The 21,371-nt window shown below is 67.1% G+C and overlaps 3 protein-coding genes across 6 annotated transcripts in view; 2 read left to right on the plus strand and 1 right to left on the minus strand.

Moving 5' to 3' along the window:
* ATF1 (activating transcription factor 1) overlaps positions 1-21,371 on the plus strand; it is a 450,302-nt gene that overhangs the window by 66,645 nt on the left and 362,286 nt on the right. The window lies entirely within an intron of this gene.
* Positions 3,136-13,720, plus strand: PDE1B (phosphodiesterase 1B). Of its 3 annotated transcripts, none has more exons than XM_030967187.1 (16): positions 3,177-3,275; positions 3,866-4,001; positions 6,186-6,299; positions 7,393-7,578; positions 8,014-8,080; positions 8,845-8,961; positions 9,538-9,678; positions 10,077-10,177; positions 10,751-10,876; positions 10,968-11,069; positions 11,155-11,275; positions 11,350-11,431; positions 11,531-11,657; positions 11,743-11,873; positions 12,253-12,360; positions 12,493-13,720. In XM_030967187.1, the coding sequence occupies exons 2-15, from the start codon at positions 3,871-3,873 to the stop codon at positions 12,342-12,344; spliced, it is 1,638 nt and encodes a 545-aa protein (XP_030823047.1). In that variant the 5' UTR covers positions 3,177-3,275; positions 3,866-3,870; the 3' UTR covers positions 12,345-12,360; positions 12,493-13,720. The 3 variants fall into 3 exon arrangements, with proteins under 3 accessions (XP_030823048.1, XP_030823047.1, XP_030823046.1); XM_030967186.1 differs by having other exon boundaries at positions 12,496-13,720; XM_030967188.1 differs by lacking the exon at positions 3,866-4,001 and having other exon boundaries at positions 3,136-3,275; positions 12,496-13,720.
* Positions 14,550-19,826, minus strand: PPP1R1A (protein phosphatase 1 regulatory inhibitor subunit 1A). 2 transcript variants are annotated; one of them, XM_030967208.1, is made up of 7 exons: positions 19,703-19,826; positions 16,826-16,886; positions 16,357-16,394; positions 16,201-16,264; positions 15,654-15,762; positions 15,449-15,576; positions 14,550-14,970 (listed from the first exon to the last, which is right to left on the minus strand). In XM_030967208.1, exons 1-6 carry the CDS (start codon positions 19,781-19,783, stop codon positions 15,498-15,500), a joined length of 432 nt encoding a protein of 143 aa, XP_030823068.1. In that variant the 5' UTR covers positions 19,784-19,826; the 3' UTR covers positions 14,550-14,970; positions 15,449-15,497. The 2 variants fall into 2 exon arrangements, with proteins under 2 accessions (XP_030823068.1, XP_030823067.1); XM_030967207.1 differs by having other exon boundaries at positions 15,654-15,800.

A 21,371-nucleotide genomic window follows, 5' to 3' on the forward strand; every position in this document is an offset into this window, starting at 1 on the left:
CCCACCGTGTCCCCAAATGTCCCCAACTGTCCCCAAATGTCCCCAGGTGTCCCCAAGCGTCCCCCGCCGTCACTAAAATCCTCTTTTCACCCCAAATTCACCTCTCGGCCATTATTGGGGTGCGCAGGGGCCGCCCCCCCTGGGACCCCCCCTCGGGGGCGTTTCGGGACCCTCGGGGGGCTCCGGGGTGTCCGGGGTGTCCGGGGGTGCCCAGAGGTTCCGGGGGTGTCCGGGAGGGGGGGGGTCAGGACACGTCGCCCCCCGAGCCCCCCCCCGGCATTTCCCCCCCGTTTCCATCCCGCTGCCTCGCGGCGGGGCCGTGCCTCAGTTTCCCCGGCGCCGTTCCCAGCCCCGTTCCCCGCTCTCCCCGAGCCCCCCCCCCCCCCCCGGTATTTTTTGGGTGTCCCCCCCCCCCCGTGCGCGGCTCGGGCGGCCGCGGCCGTTGCCATTCGGCGCACGGCGGCGGCTCCGGGATGAGTCACCGGCAGCGGCGGCAGCGCCCGCCGAGCCCCCCCTCCCCACCCCGAGGACCCCTCCCCGTGACCGGGACCCCCTCAACCCTCCCCAAAAAACCCGGCCGAAAAAGCGCCCGGCGAAAATCGCGTTAAAACAAAAAAAAAATGCCCTAAAAATAAAACCAAAAAAAAACCCCAAAAATGAAAATCAGGCCAGCCTGAAGAGCAGGAGGTGCGGAACGACCCCCCCCGCCAAAAAACCGCCAAAAACAAACCCAAAAACCCCAAAATGAAAATCGAACCCCAAAAACAAAAGGGAAAAAAACCAAAAATGACAATCGAACCCCAAAAACAAAAGGGAAAAAACCCCCAAAAATGAAAATCGAACCCCAAAAACAAAAGGGAAAAAACCCCAAAAATGAAAATCAAACCGCCCTCGAGCAGCGGGAGGTGCGGAACGACCTCGGAGAGACCCCCCCCGCCAAAAAAAAACAAAAACCCAAAAACAGAAGGAAAAAAAAAACCCCAAAAATGAAAATCGAACCCCAAAAACAGAAGGGGAAAAAACCCCAGAAATGAAAATCGAACCCAAAAATGAAAATCGAACCCCAAAATGACAATCGAACCCCAAAATGACAATCGAGCCCCAAAAATGACACCCAGCCCCCCCGAGCAGCGGAACGACCCCGGAGCGCCCCCCCCGCCCCCCCCGCGCTCCCCAGGGGCTCGGCCGCCCCCTCCCCGCTCCCGGCACGGATTTAATTCCATTTAATTCCATTTAATTCCATCGATCCCCGTTTATTTCAGGCTCGTCAATCACGAGCCCGGAGCGTTCCCGAACCCCCCCCTTCCCTTCCCTTCCCCCCCCCCACCTTTTCCCGCTTTTGTCTCGCGCGCGCCCACCCGGCCCCGCCCCCGGACCCCCCTCCCCCCCCACACCGGGGGCCGCCCCCACCCCAAAACTCTGCCCCTCCCCCCGCAAAATTCCACAAAAGTGAAAATTTGAGGTTTTTTTTTTTTTTGTTTTATAAACCCCCGAAACGCGAGCGGGGAGCCCCAAAAGGAGGGGGAGGAACCCAAAAGGAGCAACCCCAAAGCGATTTTGGGGCTCTAAAATTGGTTTGTGTGGCCCCAAAATGAGTTTTGGAGACCCCCCAAAAATGAGTTTTTGGACCCCTGGAATTGGTTCGAGGATCCCCAAATCAGTTTGAGAACCCCAAATGAGTTTGAGAAGCCCCAAAATGAGTTCGGGAGCCCCAAATGAATTTGGGACCCCTAAAATCAGTTCGAGGATCCCCAAATCACTTTGAGGAGCCTCAAATGTGTTTGAGACCCCCTAAAATCAATTTGAGAAACCCAAAATCACTCTGAGGACCCCCCCAAAATCACTTTGAGGACCGCCGAGTTTATTTGAAGACCCCAAAATGAGTTGGAGACCCCTGAAATCAGTTCGAGAAACCCAAAATCACTCTGAGGACCCCCAAAATCACTCTGAGGGCCCCCGAGCTTATTTGAAGACCCCCCAAAATGAATTTGAGACCCCTGAAATCACTTCGAGAAACCCAAAATCACTCTGAGGGCCCCCAAATGGGTGGGAGAACCCCCCAGGAGGGGCGGGGGGAGCCCAAATTTGGGGGTTCGGCCCTCAAGGTGTCCCAAGGGGGGGTCCTAGAGACCCCCCTGGGATGGGAGGGAGCCCCTCCAAAACTGAGGGGGTGTGAACAGAGGAACCCCCCCCCCCAGAATCCCCCAATGGAGGTGCCGGGAGGGTTTGGGGGGGGGCCAGGGGTGGGGGGCGCACCCAGGGGTGGGGGCTCACCTGGCCCCCGCGGTGCCGAGGTGGGCGCCGCTCCCACCCACGGCCGGGTTACGTAAAGGCTGATTAATATTCCTGGGGGGGGGGGGCTGCGCTCGGCGCGTGCCGGGGAGGCTGCGGGGGGGGCCCCGCACCCCAAAACCCCCCCGGGAGTGCCTGAGACCCCCCCCGGGCCGGCCCTGAGGTCCCCGCACCCCAAATCCCCCCTGGGCCAGCCCTGAGACCCCCCAGACCATCTCTGAGACCCCCCCCCGGGTCATCCCTGAGGTCCCCGCACCCCAAATCCCCCCTGGGCCATCTCTGAGCCCCCCCCAGAGCAGCAGCGCCCCCGAGGGGCTCCAGGGAGGGTCTGGGGGGGCTCAGGGTGCGGGGCAGGGGGTGTGTGTGTGTGTGGGGGGGGTCCCCTCAAGCTCCGGGTGCTCCCCCCAGCCCAGGGTCGGACCCACAGTAATGGGGGGGGCTGCTGACCCCCCCGAGGGGAGGGGACAAAGGGACGGGGCTGGGGGCACCGGGGGGGTCACGGGGGGCTCTGACCCCTCCCAAGCCCAGGGCCGCCCCCACGACCCCCCCGGGGCACCTCCCGCTCCCCCTTTGCCCCCGCGGATCCCGGGGGTCCTGACCCCCCCCCCCCCGGAGCTCCGGGAGGTTTCGGGGTCCCCCCGGCTGGGGCGCAGCCCCGGGGGGGTCCCGGCTGCCCCCGGGGGGGTCCCGGGCCCCTCCCTCCCCTCGGCGGTCCCGGGGCAGCCCCCGCTCCCGCCCGCGTTCCCCTGGGGGTCCCGGCGCCGCGCGGGGCTGGGCGGACCCCCGGTCCCGGCCCCCCGCCCCCGGCTCCCCCGCCCCGCCCCGCCCGCCGGTGCCGGTGCCGGTGCCGGTGCCGGCTCGGGGAAAGTTGCGGCGAGCCCCGGGCGGCGGAGGCAGCGCCGGTGGCCGCGGGGACCGGGGCTCGGCGACACCGGGGCTCGGCGACACCGGCGGCACCGGCGGCACCGGCCGAGCATCCCCCGGTAGGAGCGCGCAGCATCCCCGGTGCCGGCGCTGCCATCCCCGCTCCTCCGCTCCCCTCCCGCTCCTTCTCCCCCGGTTCCCTCCGGTTCTCCATCCCGGTTCTCCATCCCCGGTTCTCCCTCCCTGTTCTCCATTCCCGGTTCTCCATCCCCGGTTCTCCCATCCCGGTTCTCCATCCCCGGTTCCCGGTTCCCGGTTCTCCCATCCCCGGTTCTCCCTCCCGGTTTCCCCCAGCCCCATTGTCCGTTCCCGGTTCTCGGTTCCCGGCCTCTCCTCCCGGCTCTCCCCGGTTCTCCCCTGCCGCTGCTCCCACCCGCGGTGCCCGGATCCATCTTGGCTCCGGTGCTGCCTGCGCAGCCGCCGGCTACCGGGGGGCGGCGGGAGGCCGGGGCGGGGGGGCGCCCGCCGGGGCTGCGGCCGCTACCGGGGCCCGCAGGAGGCACCGGCAGCCGGGGCCGGGGGCGCCGCCGGGGCCGCGGGGGCTCCGGGGCTCCGGGAGGGAGCGGGAGCCGGGGCCGGGGAGGCGCGGGGGGCTCCGGGAGGGAGCGGAGGGAGCCGGGCCGGGCTGAGCCGCGCCGCCGGTGCCCAGGGGCGATGGAGCCGCCGCGGAGCCTCCCGGGGCTGGAGCGGGAGCGGCCGGCGCTGGACGCGGCCGGGGGGTGCCCGTCCCCGCTGGACGCCAGGGCCGTGCCCGGCAGGAAGGTCTGGGTCAAGCTGCGGGCGCTGTGAGTGACCCCCCGGCCGCGGGACCCCCGCCCCAGGGAGAGACCCCAACCCCAGAGAGAGACCCCAACCCCAGAGAGAGAGAGAGAGAGAGAGAGAGAGAGACCCCAAATGAGAGACCCCAACCCCACAGAGAGAGAGACCCTCAAATGAGAGACCCCAACCCCAGAGAGACCCCCAAAGAGAGACCGCAACCCCAGAGAGAGAGACCCCCAAAGAGAGACCCCAACCCCAGAGAGACCCCCAAAGAGAGACCCCAAACCCAGAGAGAGCCCTGGGGGGACTCTCAAAGAGAGACACCCCCAAAAGAGAGAAACCCCCCCAGATCAGGACCCCCAAACCCCAAACTGGGACCCCCAAACCGGGACCTTTAGACCCTAAACTGGGACCCTCCAACCCCAAACTGGGACCTCCAATCCAGGACCCTCAAACCCCAAACTGGGACCCCCAAATCGGGACCTTTAGACCCTAAACTGGGACCCTCAAACCCCAAACTGGAACCCCCAATCCAGGACCCCCCAAACCCCAAACCGGGACCCCCAAACCGGGACCCCTGCCCCATCCGAGGATCTCACCCCAACCAACCCCTGACCCCCCACTCTGGGGACCCCATTCCCCTCTAAGACCCCCACCCCAAAAAGGCCCCCTGGGACTGTCGGCCGTCCCCAAAGACCCTCGGGGTGTCCCCAAGCCTCCTTTGGGACCCCTTGGGGACAGACTCGGGGGTCCCCCTGCCCCGGGGTGGCACTCTGGGGGTGTCACAGCGAGCCCGGGGTGTCCCCAAGCCTGCGGGGACAGCGCAGGTTCCGCAGGTGCCACCCCCGTGTCCCCGGGGGGGCTGCCGGGGGTGCCACCCCCTCACCTGTGCCAGGCGCTCACGTGCCCCGCGCCCACCTGCGGCACGTGCGGAGCCCGGGGGGGTCCCCGTGGGGCGGGGGCGGCCCCGGGGGGCGCCACGTGCGTGGGGACACGCGTGGGGACACGTGTGGGACACGGGGAGGGGACAGGCGGGGCGGGGCACACGCGTGTGGCACACCTGGGCTGCGTGCGACACACCTGAGCGTGCCCGGGGACACGGGGGTGACACTCCGGGGGTGTCCCGTGGGGGGACACGGGGGTGACACTCTGGCGGTGTCACACGTGTGTCCCCACGTGTCGCTCCCACAGGTGGGTGACCGTGTGTCCCCAAAGAGGGGGTTGTCCCCTCCTGAGCCCCCCCTCTGTCCCCCCCCCCCCCAGCACACGGGGGTGACAGTCCCGGGGGTCCCCGAGGCCACCCTGTCACCCGTGGGGTGGCCCTGGGGACACGGGGGTCACCAGCAGGGGACGCGGTGGTGGCAGGTGGCCTGGGGGGTGGCACCCGGCGGGGTGGCACAGCCCGACCCTGCCCTTTGTCCCCACGAGTGACACGGGGGTCACCAAGGCTGGGGGTCCGGGGGGTGGTTGTCCCCAAGGGGGGGTCCCTGAGTGTCCCCACGGGGGTGGCCGGGAGCGGGAAGGTGACAATCGCCGTCCCCAAGGTCACAGCAGCGCTGGTGACGTCTGTGCCCCCCGCTCCCCCTGGCCCCCCTCGCTGTCGCTGTCACCGCTGTCACCGTCACTGTCGCCGTGACCGGGGGACGCGGTGGCCCCTCCCCAGCGCGCGGCTCCGCGGCCACAGCGGCGTCCTTGTGCTGGCAGCGGCGTGGGCAGGGGGGCAGCGCCCGTGTCCCCACGCTGTCACCACCCTGGGCACCCCCCGTGCCACCTGTGCCACCCCGTGCCACCTGTATCACCCTGTGCCACCCCATGTCACCGTGCCACCCTGTGCCACCCTTTGCCACCTGCACATCAAGGTGGGAATGGCGTCCCAAAACTGCCCCCAAAATACCCCAAAATATCCCACAATAACCCGTGCCACGGGGGTGGCACTCCCCAGACAGGAATCCCTCAATTCCCTGTCCCCTTCCTGGGACCCCCATTGTCCCCAACCTGGGGGGGGCTGTCCCTGCTCTCCTGGGGGGGGTCAATGCCACCCTGTCCCCCCATTCCGGGGCTGTCCCTGGGTGTCCCTAACCCTCTGTCCCCCCTGTCCCTGCTGTCCCTGGGTGTCCTTAACCCTGTCCCCCCATTCCGGAGGTTCCCCGTGTCCCCGGCTGTCCCTAACCCCGTTCCCCCATTCCGGGGGTGCCCCCCGTGCCCCCCAGGCTCCGTTTCCTGGTCAAGCAGCTCGAGGCGGGCGAGGTGAGCGTGGAGGAGCTGAAGCGCAATCTGGAGTACGCGGCCTCGCTGCTCGAGGCCGTCTGCATCGACGAGACCAGGTGGGCAAGGGACACCCGGGGACACCCCGGGGACACCCCGGCTGTGGGATTGACAGGGGTAGCACGGTCGGGATGGACGGACAGGAGAGATCTCTGAAGCCAGGTTGTGGAATTTGGGGTTTATCGCAAAGGGCCTGGGGGCAGGGGGGCCCTGCTGGGATTTGGGGTTCATTGCACAGGGCCTGGGTGCAGGGCCCTGCTGGGATTTGGGGTTTATTGCACAGGGCCTGGGTGCAGGGACCTTTTGGGATTTGGGGTTTATTGCACAGGGCCTGGGTGCAGGGACCTTTTGGGATTTGGGGTTTATTGCACAGGGCCTGGGTGCAGGGACCTTTTGGGATTTGGGGTTTATTGCAAAGGGCCTGGGGCAGGGCCCTGCTGGAGCTGCCAGCCACAGCTGAGAGCAGGCTGAGAGAAGAGAGGGGGAGAGAGGATGAGAGGGTGAGAGAGTAAAAGGGGTAAGAGAGCAAAAGCATAAGAGAGAAAAAGGGGTAAGAGCATAGAAAGTAAGAGCTAAGAGACAAGAGGTAAGAGAGCGAAGTTCCCATTCCAATCCAATAAATCATCTCCTGTGTTGAATATTCTAATTCTCGCTAACCAATCCAGCACAACACACAAATCCTATAGCATTTCCATACAGCCTGTAAGAATCACTACATTACCATCCTGTGTTACATTTTAAACCCTAAAAACTCCTCTTTGGACCCTTCTGCCGAGCTGGTAGGGTCTGCTCGGACCCTTGGACCTGCCTGCCAGCAGAGAGTCTTGTTCCACCAAAAAAAGATGACTTTCAGCCGGCCACACCGTTGTTTTCCCGTTGTTCAGTAACTGAGAGATCTCAGAGCTCGCTTTCATTTCAGTCTCGCTCGCAGCTTCCATATTCTCAAAATCTTTTGCCGGGCAATCGTATTTGTAAAGCTTTTCTTGTTCCATCTTCCCCAACACCCGGGGACACCGAGGGGACACTGAGGGGACACTGAGGGGACACCGAGGGGACACTGAGGGACACCAAGGGGACACTGAGGGACACCGAGGGGACACTGAGGGGCACCGCGGGGTGGGGACAGCAGCGCTGAGTGCCGCGTGCCCCCAGGCAGGTGCTGGACACGGAGGACGAGCTGCGGGCCATGGGCTCGGACGCGGCCGTGCCCTCCGAGGTGCGGGACTGGCTCGCCGCCACCTTCACGCAGCAGGCGCGGGCCAAGGGCCGCCGGGCCGAGGAGAAACCCAAATTCCGCAGCATCGTGCACGCCGTGCAGGCCGGCATCTTCGTGGAGAGGTGACAAAGGGGACGGGGGCATGGGGACACGGCGAGGGGGGCACGGGGGGGACAGCGACACAGCGAGGGGGGCACAGAGGGGACAGGGACACCCCAAGAGGGACACAATGGGGACAGGGAGGGCACAGGGGGGACGGGGACACATCAAGGAGGGCACAGAGGTGACACAGTGGGGACAGAGCTCGGGGGGGACGGATGTGACAGTGTGGGAGGTGAGCTGAGAGCAGAGGGGTCCCCAAAAACCCGGGGACTGTCCCCAGCATCAGGTGGGTCCCCAAAACCCAAGAGGGTCCCTAGAACCGAGGTGGGTCCCCAGGTTTGTCCCCAGGGTGTCCCCAGGTTTGTTCCCAGCCCCAGGGTGTCCCCAGGGTGTCCCCAGGGTGTCCCCGGGGTGTCCCCAGCCCCCCCAGCCCCCCCAGCCCTGCCTCTCCCCAGGATGTTCCGCCGGACATACACGGCCGTGGGGCCGAGCTACTCCTCCTCCGTCCTCAACTGCCTGAAGGTACCAAAAAAAACCCCCAAAAATCCCCAAAAAACCCCAAAACCCTGGAGGGGGCTGCTGGGAGTCAATGGGAGGCACTGGGAATGGCTGGGAGGCACTGGGAATCGATGGAAATCACTGGGAATCAATGGGAATCAATGGGAATCAATGGGAATCAATGGGAATCGATCTTTGGGAATTATTGGGAATCACTGGGGTTTTACTGGGAATCTCTGGAAATCACTGTGAATCTTTGGGAGTCAGTGGGAATGTCTGGGGATTACTGGGAATCGATGGGAAATAAATGGGAATATCTGGAAATCAATGGGAATCAATCTCTGGGAATCACCGGGGTTTCACTGGGAATCAATGGGAAATAAATGGGAATATCTGGGAATTACTGGGAATCTTTGGGAATCTTTGGGAATCAATGGAAATATTTGGGAATTACTGGGAATCTCTGGGAATTACTGGGAATCACTGGAAATTTTTGAATCTCTGGGAATCTCTGGGAATCTCTGGGAAATCACTGGGAATAAATGGGAATAACTGGGAATGAATGGGAATAACTGGGATTAAATGGGAATAACTGGAAATCAATGGGAATGACTGGAAATCAATGGGAACAACTGGAAATCAATGGGAATAACCGGGAATCAATGGGAATCTTTGGCTTCACTGGGGTTTTACTGGGTTTTACTGGGATTTCCTGGGCACCCCTGGAATTCCCGGTGTCCCCAGCGGTGTCCCCGGTGTCCCCAGCGGTGTCCCCGGTGTCCCCGCAGGGGCTGGACCAGTGGTGCTTTGACGTGTTCTCGCTGCACCGTGCGGCCGAGGAGCACTCGCTGCGCACGGTGGTGTTCGAGCTCTTCACCCGCCACAACCTCAACAGCCGCTTCAAGGTGGGAATGGCGCCCCAAAATACCCCAAAATATCCCAAAAATATCCCAAAATAACCCCCACAACCTCAACGGCCGCTTCAAGGTGGGAATGGTGTCCCAAAATACCCCAAAATACCCCAAAAGTATCCCAAAATAACCCCCACAACCTCAACGGCCGCTTCAAGGTGGGAATGGAACCCCAAAATCCAAAAAATATCCAAAAATCACCCCTACAACCACAACAGCCATTTCAAGCTGTGACCCAACATTCAAAATCCTCCAAAACACGCCCCCAAAACCCCCCAGAAAGCCAAAACAACCCCAAAACCTTCCCCGGGATGCCCAAACTCCAACCCAGGACCCCTCAGACTCCTCCAGGATCCCCCCAAACACTTAAACTGCAACCCGGGACCCCCCAGTTCCATTCCAGGAACCCCCAAAATCCACCCCAGGACCCCAAAACTCTACCCCAGGACCCCCAAAATCCAGCCCAGGACCCCCAAACTCCCCTCCAGGACCCCCAAAATCCACCCCAGGACCCCCGAGCTGCCCCTCAAGGACCGCCCCCCCCCGTCACCCCGATGTCCCCATGGGCAGATCCCCGGCGCGTTCCTGACGTCGCTGCTCGAGGCTCTGGAGGGTGGCTACGGAAAGTTCCGGAACCCCTACCACAACCAGGTGCACGCGGCCGACGTCACCCAGACCGTGCACTGCTTCCTGCTGCGCACCGGCATGCTGGTACAGGGACACGGGGACACGGGGACGCGGGGACGCGGGGCTGGCCCCAAGGGTGGCGCCGCGCCACCCGCCTGTCCCCACCGCCCGGCAGTGCTCATTGCCATGGGAATGTCCCCAGGGTGGCACCGGGCACAGGGGACACGCATGGGCGGCACCTGGAATGTGACTGTGCACGGTTGTCACATGCGGGGTGGCACCTGGAACACGTCTGCGTCAATTGTCCCCATCTGGCTGTCACACGTGGGGTGGCACCTGGTGCATGTGCTGCCCGTTGTCCCCACGTGGCTGTCACAGGATACCTGGGGTGTCACACTCATGGTGGGGGTGGCCCTGTCCCCATCCCTGTCCCATCCCCGTCCCTGTCCCATCTCTGTCCCTGTCCCCGTCCCTGTCCCCAGCACTGCCTGTCTGAGATTGAGCTCCTGGCCATCGTCTTTGCCGCCGCCATCCACGACTTCGAGCACACGGGGACAACGAACAGCTTCCACATCCAGACCAAGTGAGGGCACGGGGACAGGGACACGGCATGGCTCGGCACGGGTGGCACGACGTGGCATAGGGACATGGCACGGCGTAGGGACATGGCATGGCACGGGTGGCACAGCATGGCACAAGGACATGGCACGGCATGGTGACACAGCACAGCATGGGTGGCATAGCACAGGTGGCACAGCACAGCACAGGTGACACAGCACAGCATGGGGTTCACAGCACGGGCGACACAACAGATGTGGCACAGCATGGCACAGCATGGGTGGCACAATATGACGTGGCACAGGTGGCACAGCATGGCATGGGTGACACAGCAGAGGTAGCACAGCATGGCACAGCATGGTTGGCACAGCACAGGTGACACGGCATGGCCTGGGTGGCAGAGCATGGTGTGGGTGGCACGGCGTGTCCCAGGCAGGACTGCAGACCCACCCTGGGGGCACCTTGGGGACACCTGGGGAATGCTCAGGGCCACCAACATAGCCGGGACATGGCCGTGCTGCCACCCCGGGCCATCCCTCGCTGTCCCCGTGCCCAGTGTCCCCATGGTGTCCCCGTGGTGTCCCCGTGGTGTCCCCAGGTCGGACACCGCCATCCTGTACAACGACCGCTCGGTGCTGGAGAACCACCACATCAGCGCCGTGTTCCGCCTGATGCAGGACGAGGAGCTCAACATCTTCGTCAACCTCACCAAGGACGAGTTCGCGTAAGGTCCCCTCGCTGTCCCCTCACTGTCCCCTCGCTGTCCCCGCGCTGTCCCCGTGCTGTCCCCTGACCGTGCCCCTCCCTCCCCGCAGCGAGCTGCGGGCGCTGGTCATCGAGATGGTCCTGGCCACCGACATGTCCTGCCACTTCCAGCAGGTCAAGTCCATGAAGACGGCGCTGCAGCAGCTGGAGAGGTGGGTGGGGGTGGTGGCCAGCCCCCAGGTGTGTCCCCAGGGGTGGCGGGGTGGCTCTGGGGACAAGCTGGGCTGTTGTCCCCAGGCTGGACAAGTCCAAGGTGCTGTCGCTGCTGCTGCACGCGGCCGACATCAGCCACCCCACCAAGCAGTGGGCGGTGCACAGCCGCTGGACCAAGGCCCTCATGGAGGAGTTCTTCCGGCAGGTAGGGCCGGGGCCGGGCGGGGGGACACGGGGGACACCCCGTGGGGACACCACGGATGTCCCTTGCCTTGCCAGGGGGACAAGGAGGCCGAGCTGGGGCTGCCCTTCTCGCCCCTCTGCGACCGCACCTCCACGCTGGTGGCCCAGTCACAGATCGGTGAGTCCGGGACAGGTCCCGTCCCCATCCTGTCCCCTCGCTGTCCCCACGCTGTCCCCAGTGTGTCCCCAGCAGCACCGTGTCCCCTCCTGTCCCCAGGGTTCATCGACTTCATCGTGGAGCCGACGTTCTCGGTGCTCACCGACGTGGCCGAGAAGTTGGTGACGCCGCCGGCCGAGGACGGCTCCAAGGCCAAGGGCAACCCCACAGCCACCCAGCAGCCCAGGTGGGCGTCCCTGTCCCCCAGGTTCGTGCCTGGTGGTGGCAGTGGTGGCCCTGGCCCGCTGCCAGCTGTCCCCGTTGTCCCCCAGCTCGCAGTGGCGGCAGCCGTCCCTGGATGAGCACCTGGAGGACATCAAAGCCGACCTGGCCGGGTTCCGCTCCACCTGGACCAAGCACATCCAGGAGAACAAGCAGAAGTGGAAGGAGAGGGCGGCCAGCGGTAGGGGACGGCCACCACAGCCATTATGGGCCACCATGGCCACCACAGCCACCACAGCCACCATGGCCACCACAATCACCAGTGGTCACCAATGGCCACTACAACCACCATGGCCACCATGACCACCAATGGCCACCATGGCCACCAATGGCCACCATGGTCACTACAGCCACTATGGCCACCAATGGCCACCATGGCCATGGGGGAGGAGCTGGGGGCCACCATGAACTGCTCAGGGCCAGCTCTGTCCCAGGGTCCCCGGATGGGGAGGTGACACAAGCGCGGCGCAGGTGGCACAACCTGGGCTGTCCGGGAAGGTGGCCCCAGGGGGGACACGAGTTCTGGGGTGTCCCCGGTGACCCTGCCCGTGTCCCCCCAGGCATCACCAACCAGGCGTCCATCGATGAGCTGTCCCCGTGCGAGGAGCCCGCGGCCACCGGGACCCACAGCGAGAACGGGGACGTGGAATAGCGGGGGGAGGAGCCAGGTGGGGACACCGGGAAAGGGGCGGGGACACCGGGAAAGGGGCGGGGACACCGGGAAAGGGGCGGGGACACTGGGAAAGGGGGTGGGAACACCAGGAGTGGGTTGGGGACACGGTGGTGACTGTCCCGTCCAGCAGGTCCCTGTCCAGCTGAGTGACACCGTCTCGTCTTCGATGTCATCGAGTTCAGAACCATCTGTGCCAGGAGGCCCCGGGGCCGGGCTCGGATCGGTGTCACCCCCGTGCCAGGATTGGTGTCACCACCGCGCCAGGCCAGGACCGGTGTCACCGCCATGCCAGGCCCGGTGTCACCACTGTGCCAGGACCGGTGTCACCCCCATGCCAGGACCGGTGTCACCACCATGCCAGGATTGGTGTCACCACCATGCCAGGATTGGTGTCACCACCATGCCAGGATTGGTGTCACCATTGTGCCAGGACCGGTGTCACCACCATGCCAGGATTGGTGTCACCTCTGTGCCAGGACCGGTGTCACCGCCGTGCCAGGAGCCCCCCGGGCTGTCCCCTCTGTCCCGGTGTCACCGGTCCCTCACTGCCACCCCCGGGCCCCGCCGGGCTCGGTCCTTTGGGATTTTTAAAAACGCTTTTCCTGCTCGGGAGGGGCTGGGGTGGGGACGGTGGCACTGGGGACAGCCAGGGAGGACACTCTGGGGACAGCCGGGGGGGACACTCTGTCACTGTCAGGGCCACCGCGCTCCCCTTGGTGTGGTGGTGACAACGCGAGGGTGGCACTGTGCCCTGTCCCCATCCCACCTGGGGACCGGGACAAGGACAGGGACAGGGAGATCCCCGCGGGGTCCCACCTGGCCTGGCGCGGGTGGCAGTGGGGACAGGGAGTGGCAGGGACAGGGACGACACGCCGGGAATGTTCCGGAATGTTCCGGAATGCTCCCACACCCCGGTCCAGCCGCCCCCTCCAGCTCCAGCGAGCCTCGGGAACCCCGGAATGTTTGGGGGATCCCGAAATCTTTGGGGAATCCCAGAATGTTTGGGGGATCCCAAAATCTTTGGGGAATCCCAGAATGTTTGGGGGATCCTGGGATGTTTGGGGCACTCTTGGGAATCCCGGAATGTTTGGGGAATCCATGGATCCAACCTCGGGAATGTTCCAGGATCCCAAATCCAGCCTTGGGATCTCCCTGGATCCAGCCTCAGGAATGTTCCAGAATTGTGGATCCAGCCCTGGGAATGTCCCAAGATTCTGAATCCAGGCTTGGGAATGTTCCAGGATCCCAAAGCGAGCTTCAGGAATGTTCCAGAATCCTGGATCCAGCCCCAGGAATGTTCCAGAACCCCGGATCTGGGAATGTTCCAGAACCCCGGACCCGCTGCCCCCCGAGCGCCCCCCGGATTCCCGGGATGCCCCGCCCCCCCCGGGAATGTTCGGGAATGTCCCGGGAATGCTCAGGAATGTTCGGGAACGCCCGGACCCCCCCCAGCCCCTCCCGCTCCGGCCCCGGCCCCCCGTGCCCCCCCCCCGTGTTTGTATTTTTGTACCCCGTGTCCCCCCCCGTGCCCCCCCCCGTGTTTGTATTTTTGTACCCCGTGTCCCCCCGCCCCGTGTCCCCACCGTGTCCCCCCCACCGTGTCCCCTCCGTGTCCCCTCCGTGTCCCCCCACCGTGTCCCCTCCGTGTCCCCTCCCCCGTGTCCCCCCCCTCGGTCACCACTGGCAGAGCTCCCCCCCAACCCCCGCATGTGTGTCCCCCCCGCGCCGCCGCTAACGAGCAATTAATTATTAATTAATGAGTTAATTAATAAACGCCGCCGCCACCAAGGCCGCGCTCCGGCCATTGAGGGTGGGGGGGGGGGCGGGGAGGAATTTGGGGAGGGGGCGGGACCCGGGGATGGGGGCGGCCCCAAGGGGGGGGTCCTAGAGCCCCCCCCACCACCCAAAAGGGGGGTCCCGACCCCCCGCCCCCGAGCGCCCAAAGGGATTTTGGAACCCCTTAGCCCCAAAAATGGGTTTGGACCCTCCCCCCCCCAAAAAGGGGGTCCCACCCATCCCCCCCCCGGCCCGGCGCGGCCCAAGCAGGAGGCGGGGGGGGAAAGGATCCCTTTAATTCCGGCTTGGGGGGGGGGTCCCCGCGCCCCCCCACCCCCGTGTCCGTGTGCACGCGAGTGTCCCTGTCCCCTCCCCGTGTCCCCTCCCCGTGTCCCCTCCCCGTGTGCAGGTGTCCCCCCCAGGTGCGCACAGGTGGAGGGGGGGGGTTCAGGGGACACCCCGAGGGTGGCAGTGATTGGGGGGGGGGTCTGCTCAGTGTCCCCAGTGTCACCGGGGGGGGTTGGGTGGCACTTGTCACCCGCCCCGGGGCTGGCAGTGCGGGTGGGGACACGCAGGGTGTCACTCAGTGTCCCCGGTGTCACCCAAGGGTGGCAGTGCGGGTGGGGGGGTGGCACGTGTCACCTGCCCTGAGGTCCCCGGGGGGGGACAGCCCAGGACCGCCCCCCCCCCCGCCATTGGGGACCTGCCCATGGGAGTAAAATAAAATAAAATAAAATAAATAAAAAAAAATCCCAAAAGAATTCTGGGCAGCCCCAAAATCTTAGAAAATGGAATTAAAAAAATCTGCGCTGGTGTCCGGCGGCCACACCTGGGGACAAGGGACAGGGACAGCGCTGGGGACCAGGGGAGGGGACAGCCCTGGCACTGTCCCCGTGCCAGCAGGGCCGCCCTGACCCTGGCACTGTCCCCGTGACATCCCAGTGACACCCCAGTGACACCCCAGTGACATCCCAGTGACATCCCAGTGACATCCCAGTGACATCCCAGTGTCCCAATGCCACCTTAGTGCCACAGCGCCATGTCCCAGTGCCCCTCCAGTGCCCCAGCCTCGTGTCCCATTGCCCCAATCTGGTGTCCCAGTGCCACCCTCGTGTCCCAGCACCATGTCCCAGTGCCCTCCAATGTCCCAGTCCAGTGTCCCCAGTGTCCCCAGTGCCCCCAGCGTCCCCAGTGCCCCCAATTCCCCCAGTGTCCCCAATGTCCCCAGTGCCCCCAATGTCCCCAATGCCCCCAGTGCCCCCGATGTCCCCAATGTCCCCAGTGTCCCCAGTGTCCCCAGGCCGTACCTAGTGGCCGCTGCCCGCGCTGTCCCCAGGCTCTATATGGGTCCCGTCCTCAGCCCGGCTGCGCCGCACGGCCCCGGGGGTCCCGGCCCGGGGTGTCCCCGCTTGGGGTGTCCCATCCCCGGGGGTCCCTGCGGGTGTCACAGCACAGGGGGTGACCTCAGAGCCCCCCAGTGCCCCCGGCGCCCCCCCAGTGCCCCCCACTCACGGTGGCTGCCCGGGGCCGCGCCGGGGCTGTGCCGGTGCTCGGGCTCGGTGTCGCCGCGCTGGCAGCGGGCGGTGGCCGCCACCTCTTCGTCGTCGTCGCCGCCCTGCGCCTGCTTGCACAGGTGATGCTCCACCATCATCTGCAGCTCTGCCGGGCAGGGAGCGGCGCTGGGGGGGCGCGGGGGGGGCCCTGGTGACCGTCCCCACCCTCCCGGCGACACCGCCCGGGTGGCGAGGGGAGGGGACAGCCAGCCACCCGACCCCCGTGGTGCCGGGGGGGCTGTCAGCCCTCTGTGCCCCCCCCGTGTCCCCTCGTGTCCCTCTTGTGTTCCCCCCCGTGTCCCCTCGTGTCGCCCTACGTCCCCTCGTGTCTCCTCATGTCCTCTCGTGTCCCGTGGTGTGCCCCCTCTTCCCTCCCATGTTCCCCATATCCCCTTGTGTCCCCCTCTATGTCCCCCTGTGTCCCCACCCGTGTCCCCCCCATGTCTCCCCATGTCCCCCCTGTGTCACTGTGATCCCCCCCGTGTCCCCCCGTGTCCCCCCCGTACCTTTCATGGTGGGGGTGCTGCGGGACACCTTCTTCCTCTGCCGGGGGGACATGGCCAGGCCGGACTGGGGGGGGAGGGGGACACACGATCGCGGCTCAGGGGGGGCTCTCCCGGCTTTGGGGGGGTCCCCGCAGCCCCCCCGGCAGTGTCACCTACCTTCAGCAGGGGGTTGGGCAGCCGGTCCTCGTCGATCTCTGGGGGGGGAGGGCAGGAGGTCACTGGGGGTGGGGGGGCCCATCCTGCACCCCCCAGGTCCATGTGGCCCCTCCGGGGGTCTCTGTCCCCTGGGGGTGTCATGGGGACAGTGCCACCACCCCCACCCCCCTGCCATTGTCATAGGGATTGGGGTCCCACCCCCCCGTGTATGGGGGTCCTGACATCGGGGGGGGTCCTGGAATGTGTGGGTGGGGGGTGCTCAGTATCATGTCGGGGTCGCTGAGCATTTTTGGGGGTCCCTGAGTCCTTTTGGGGGTCACTGAGCGTCATTTAGGGGATCCCTGATCACGCTGGGTGTGTCCTGAGCATATTTGGGGTCCCTGAGCATGTTGAGGGGTCCCTGAGCACTCTCGGGGGTCCCTGGGTGGGCTGGGGCCGGGGGGGAGGCGGGGACACCGCTGGGACCCACCTGGGGACGATTGGTCACTGCTCAGGACAAGATTGGCCGGGGTCGGGCGGCGCCTCCGGATCTGGGGGGACAGGAGAGAAAAGTGGGACCCCCGGACAGGGAACTGGGACCCTCGGCCGTGCCCCGCTGGCCCTGCGCCCGCCGTGTCGCTGTCCCCAGGGCGGTGGTGGCCCTGTGCCCGCCGTGTCACTGTGCCCAGGGCGGTGGCGGCCCCGCGGGACAGCGGCGGCCGGACGGACACACGGACGGACACACGTGGCTTTTCCATCGCGGAGCTAATTATATCCGGCGGCGGGAAGCGCGTGGGGACAGCGGCGTGGGGACAGACAGACACGGGGACAGACACGGGGACAGACACGGGGACAGCGGCGGCCCTGCCCTTCCTCTGCGGCCCTGCCCTTGCCCAAGGTCACCCGGAGCCGCTCCGGCCCCAAGGCCGCTGCCCTTTGGTGGCCGCGGTGGGGACGGGGGGGCCGTGGGGGCGGTGGTGGTGACAATGGGGACAGTGGTAGCAGCGGGGACAGCGCTGACCCCGCGCCCCCTTTCCCTGCTGACCCAGTAACTGAGCGCCTCCCACGCGCGGATTCCCCAGCGAGGATTCCCTAATGAGGCGGGCTGCCTAATGAGATGCTGATGAGATGCTAATGAGGCGGGCGAGCGGCCGGGAGCCCCCCCCGCCCCTCCGCACCTCCCCCGGCCCCTGCCCACCCCCCCGGCCCCCGGCGCATCCTCCCGTGCCGGCCCCGTTGCCATGGAAACGCGGCTGGATGTGAACCGGGATTAGCGGGAACCGGGAATCGCCCCGGCCCCGCCGCGGACCCCCCCGAGCCCCCCCGCTTTGGGGTCGGGGTCCCTCGGGCCCCCCCGCGATGGGGCTGGGCGGGTTCGGGGTCCCCCCCAGACCCCGCAGCTCCGGGAGGGACCCCGAGAAGCCGCGGCCGCCCCCGGGCCGCCGCAGCCCCACCGGAGCCTCCCGGGGGTGCGGGGCGAGGCCGAGCCCCCCACCGCGACCCCCGGGGCGGGGATGGGGAGGGGACAGCGGTGCCACCTCCTCAAGGTGACCCGGGTGGAGCCGGGACCCCCGGCTGAGCCCCCTCCCCTCATTCCGGGGTCCGGGGCGGGCGGGGGGATCCCGGGGATGCTCCGGGGAGCGGATGCGCTGGTCCTACCCCCCCCCGCTCCCTCCCTCCGTCCTCCCGTCCCTCCTCCCGCCTCCATCCATCCCCCATCCCTCCTCCATCCCTCCATCCCCGCTCCCTCCCGCCGCTATTTTTAGATCAATCTCCAGCATCGATTGAGGAGCGCGGCGGATCCGGGGGCAGCCGGGACGGGGCCGACACCGGCACCGGGCACCGGGCACCGGGAGCGGCACCGGGAGCGGGCACCGGGCGGCAGCGGGAGGGGCCCGGCCCGGCCCGGCTCGGCACGGCTGGGCAAAACAGCCCCGGGATGGTCCCCGAGGCCTCGGGGGGACTTGGGGACACGGGCAGAGGGGCAGGACAAAGGCCTGGGCTGGGCCTGGCAACCAGGGGGAAAACAGGAGGAAAACAGGGGGCAAATAGGGGGGAACAGGGGGGGGAACAGGGGGGGAACAGGGGGGCAAATGGGGGGCAAACAGGGGGGGAAATGGGGGCAAATAGGGAGGAAATAGAGGGGCAAATGGGGGCAAACATAGGAGAAACAGGTGGGAAAATGGGGGGCAAATAGGGAGGAAACAGGGGGCAAACAGTGGGGCAAATAGGGGGCAAACAGGGCAAATAGGGGGGGCTCGCCTGGGATGAGCGTCAGGGGCTGCCGGACCTGCGGGGGGGACACGGGGGGCACAAGGTCCTTGGGGAGGGTGGGGCTGGGCAGATTTGGGGATGACCCCGCAGGACACGGGGACACCGCGGTGCCACGCGGAGAGGGGGGACACGGCCGAGCCCCCCATCACTGCGAGGGGCACCCCAGAAAGAGGAGCAGGGAGGGGACATCGGTGGTGTCACCTGCTGCCACCGCACGGGGCTGGGGTCACCCCCGCCCACCCCAGGGCCCTGAGAGGCGCCGGGTGAGACCCCCGGCAGGGGAAACTGAGGCAGGGCAGGGCAGGGAGTGCCCGGGGCTGGGCAGTGCCCGAGGGGATGGGGACGGGGCTGGGGGTGCCCCTTGCTGGGTGCTGGGGGGCTCGTGCCCTCTCCTTGCTCTTCCTCTCCCTCCTGGGGACCCCCAAAACTCTCCCCCTCCCTCCTGGGGACCCCACGCTGCTGCCCCCGAGCCCGGTGGTGGCCCCAGATGGGCACATTCGGTGACATTGCCCCCGCTCCGCTGGCACCGGGGGGGTCCTGGCCCCCCACCCCCAGGACCCCCGGCTGGGGGGACACGGCAGGGACCCCCCCTCTTCTCCTCACCCCCCTCAAGCCCCCGCGGGCGATGTGGGGCCGAGGGGTCCCCCCGGACCCCCCCTGTCCCCTGCAGCCCCCGGGGAGGTGGCAGGAGGGGCTCGGGGTGCCCGGGGGGTCCCCGGCCGTGTCCCCGCGGGGTCACCCCGTGCCCGGGGCCGTTCTGGGCCCGGCCCTGACGGGAGCAGGGGCCGGGGGGTCCCGGAGGGTCCCGGTGGCGTCGCGCGGAGCGGGCACATGGCCCTGGCACGGCCACCCCCCGCCCCACGGCCCCGCGGGGCTCCGGGGACGGCGGCGGCCGCTCCTCGCGGGTGGCCCCGGCACCGGGGGCCGCCCCCTCCTGTCGCCGCTGTCCCCGCGTCACCCCCGGCCCGGCGGTGCCACCCCCGGCCGGGCCGTGCCCGCAGCCCCCGGAGCCCCCGGCTCGCTGCTCCGCGCGGCCCCGCTGCCCCCCGGCTCCCCTCGGTGTCCCCGCGGTGTCCCCGCGGTGTCCCCGCACCTGCTCGGCCGCCTCCGGGTCCAGGTGCGGCTCCAGCAGCGGGACCGTGAACTGGATCTTGCGGGGGCTGTTGGGCTCCATCGCGGGCGCGGCGGCTCCGGCGGCTCCGGCGGCTCCGAGCGGCCACGCCCCGGCCACGCCCCGGCCACGCCCCGGCCACGCCCCGCGGAGGCCACGCCTCGCCCCGGGCCCCGCGCGCGGGACACGGGGACGGACAACGGGACACAGGGACAGGGCGTGGGACACCGGGACGGACACGGGGACAGACACAGGGACAGACACGGGGACATGAGGAGGGACACAGGGACACAGGAATGGATGCACTGAGCTGGGACACGAAGACAGACACAGGGACAGACATAGGGACATGAGGAGAGACACACGGACAGAGTCAGGAGAGTGGGACAGAGCCTGGGACACGGGGACAGACACAGGGACACGAAGACAGACACAGGGACATGAGGAGGGACACAAGGACACGGTGGCGGACACACAGGGGGACCCTGGGACACAGGGACAGACAAACAAACACAAGGACAGACTCGGGGACACTGGGACCGACATGGGGACATGAGGACGGACAGACAGGCCCTGGGACAGACACACAGACCGTGGGAGGGGCATGGGACAGGGACAGGGACAGGATCCCCCCCAGCACCAGGACAAGGGGACAAGGCCAGTGCTTGGGGACCGTCCCAGCAGAGCCCGGACACCCCAAAACCCCCCAAAGGGCCGATTTAGGATTGGGGGGGGGAGGGCACAGGGTGGGCTGGGGGTGTCCCCAGTCCTCTGTCCATGGGGCTGTGGGGACGCAACCCCCCAAGTGACACCCCCAGGGCTTTGGGGGAATTGGGGCGTGGGGCTCGGGGCGTTCCGGGCCGGGGAGGTTGCGAGTTCGGGGCCGGGGGTTTCGGGGCCGGGGGGGTTTCGGGGCCGGGGGGTTGTGAGGCCGGGGGTTGCGAGTTCGGGGCCGGGGGGGTTCCGGGCTAGGGGTTTCGGGGCCGGGGGGGTTGTGGGGCCGGGGGGGTTGTAGGGCCGGGGGTTGCGAGTTCGGGGCCGGGGGTTTCGGGCCGGGCGCCCCCCCGGCGCAGCCACGAGCGCGTGTCCCATCACTTATTCATGGAGCCGGAGCCCGGGCGGCTGCCGGGATCTGCCGGCAGGAATCCGCTAAGTAGGTCAGGCGGGGGGGGGCCCGGGGGGGGCCGCCCGAGCCCCGCCGTGCCCCCCCCGCCAGCATCGGGGGTCCCGGGGGGGCACCGGGGCAGCGCGGGCATCCCCTGGGTGCCGGGGGTCGGATGAAGGTGCTGCTGGACCCCCCCCCCCAAAGTCCGGCGTGACGCCCCCAGCCCCATCCCGGGGCTCGTGGGGAATTTTTGGTGGGAGAGGCCCCCCCGACCCCCCCCGAGGGAACGGGGGGCGGGAATGGGAGGAGGGGACACCGGGGGGGTTGTGCTGAACAGGGACCCCCCCTCCCCGGCTGCCAGCGAGGCCAATGGCCGCGCCCTGGTGGCACTGCGGGTCCCTCGGCCGTGCTTGGGTGACAGCCTTGGGGACACCCTTGGGACATCCCTGGGGACACCTTTGGGGTCCTTAGAGACATCCTTGGGACATCCCTGGTGGCACCCTGGGGGCATCCTTGGGGACATCCTTGGGGGCACTTTTGGGGTCT

The sequence above is a fragment of the Camarhynchus parvulus genome, chromosome 29 (genome assembly GCF_901933205.1).
Source record: "Camarhynchus parvulus chromosome 29, STF_HiC, whole genome shotgun sequence".
In the NCBI taxonomy this organism is placed as follows: Eukaryota; Metazoa; Chordata; class Aves; order Passeriformes; family Thraupidae; genus Camarhynchus; species Camarhynchus parvulus.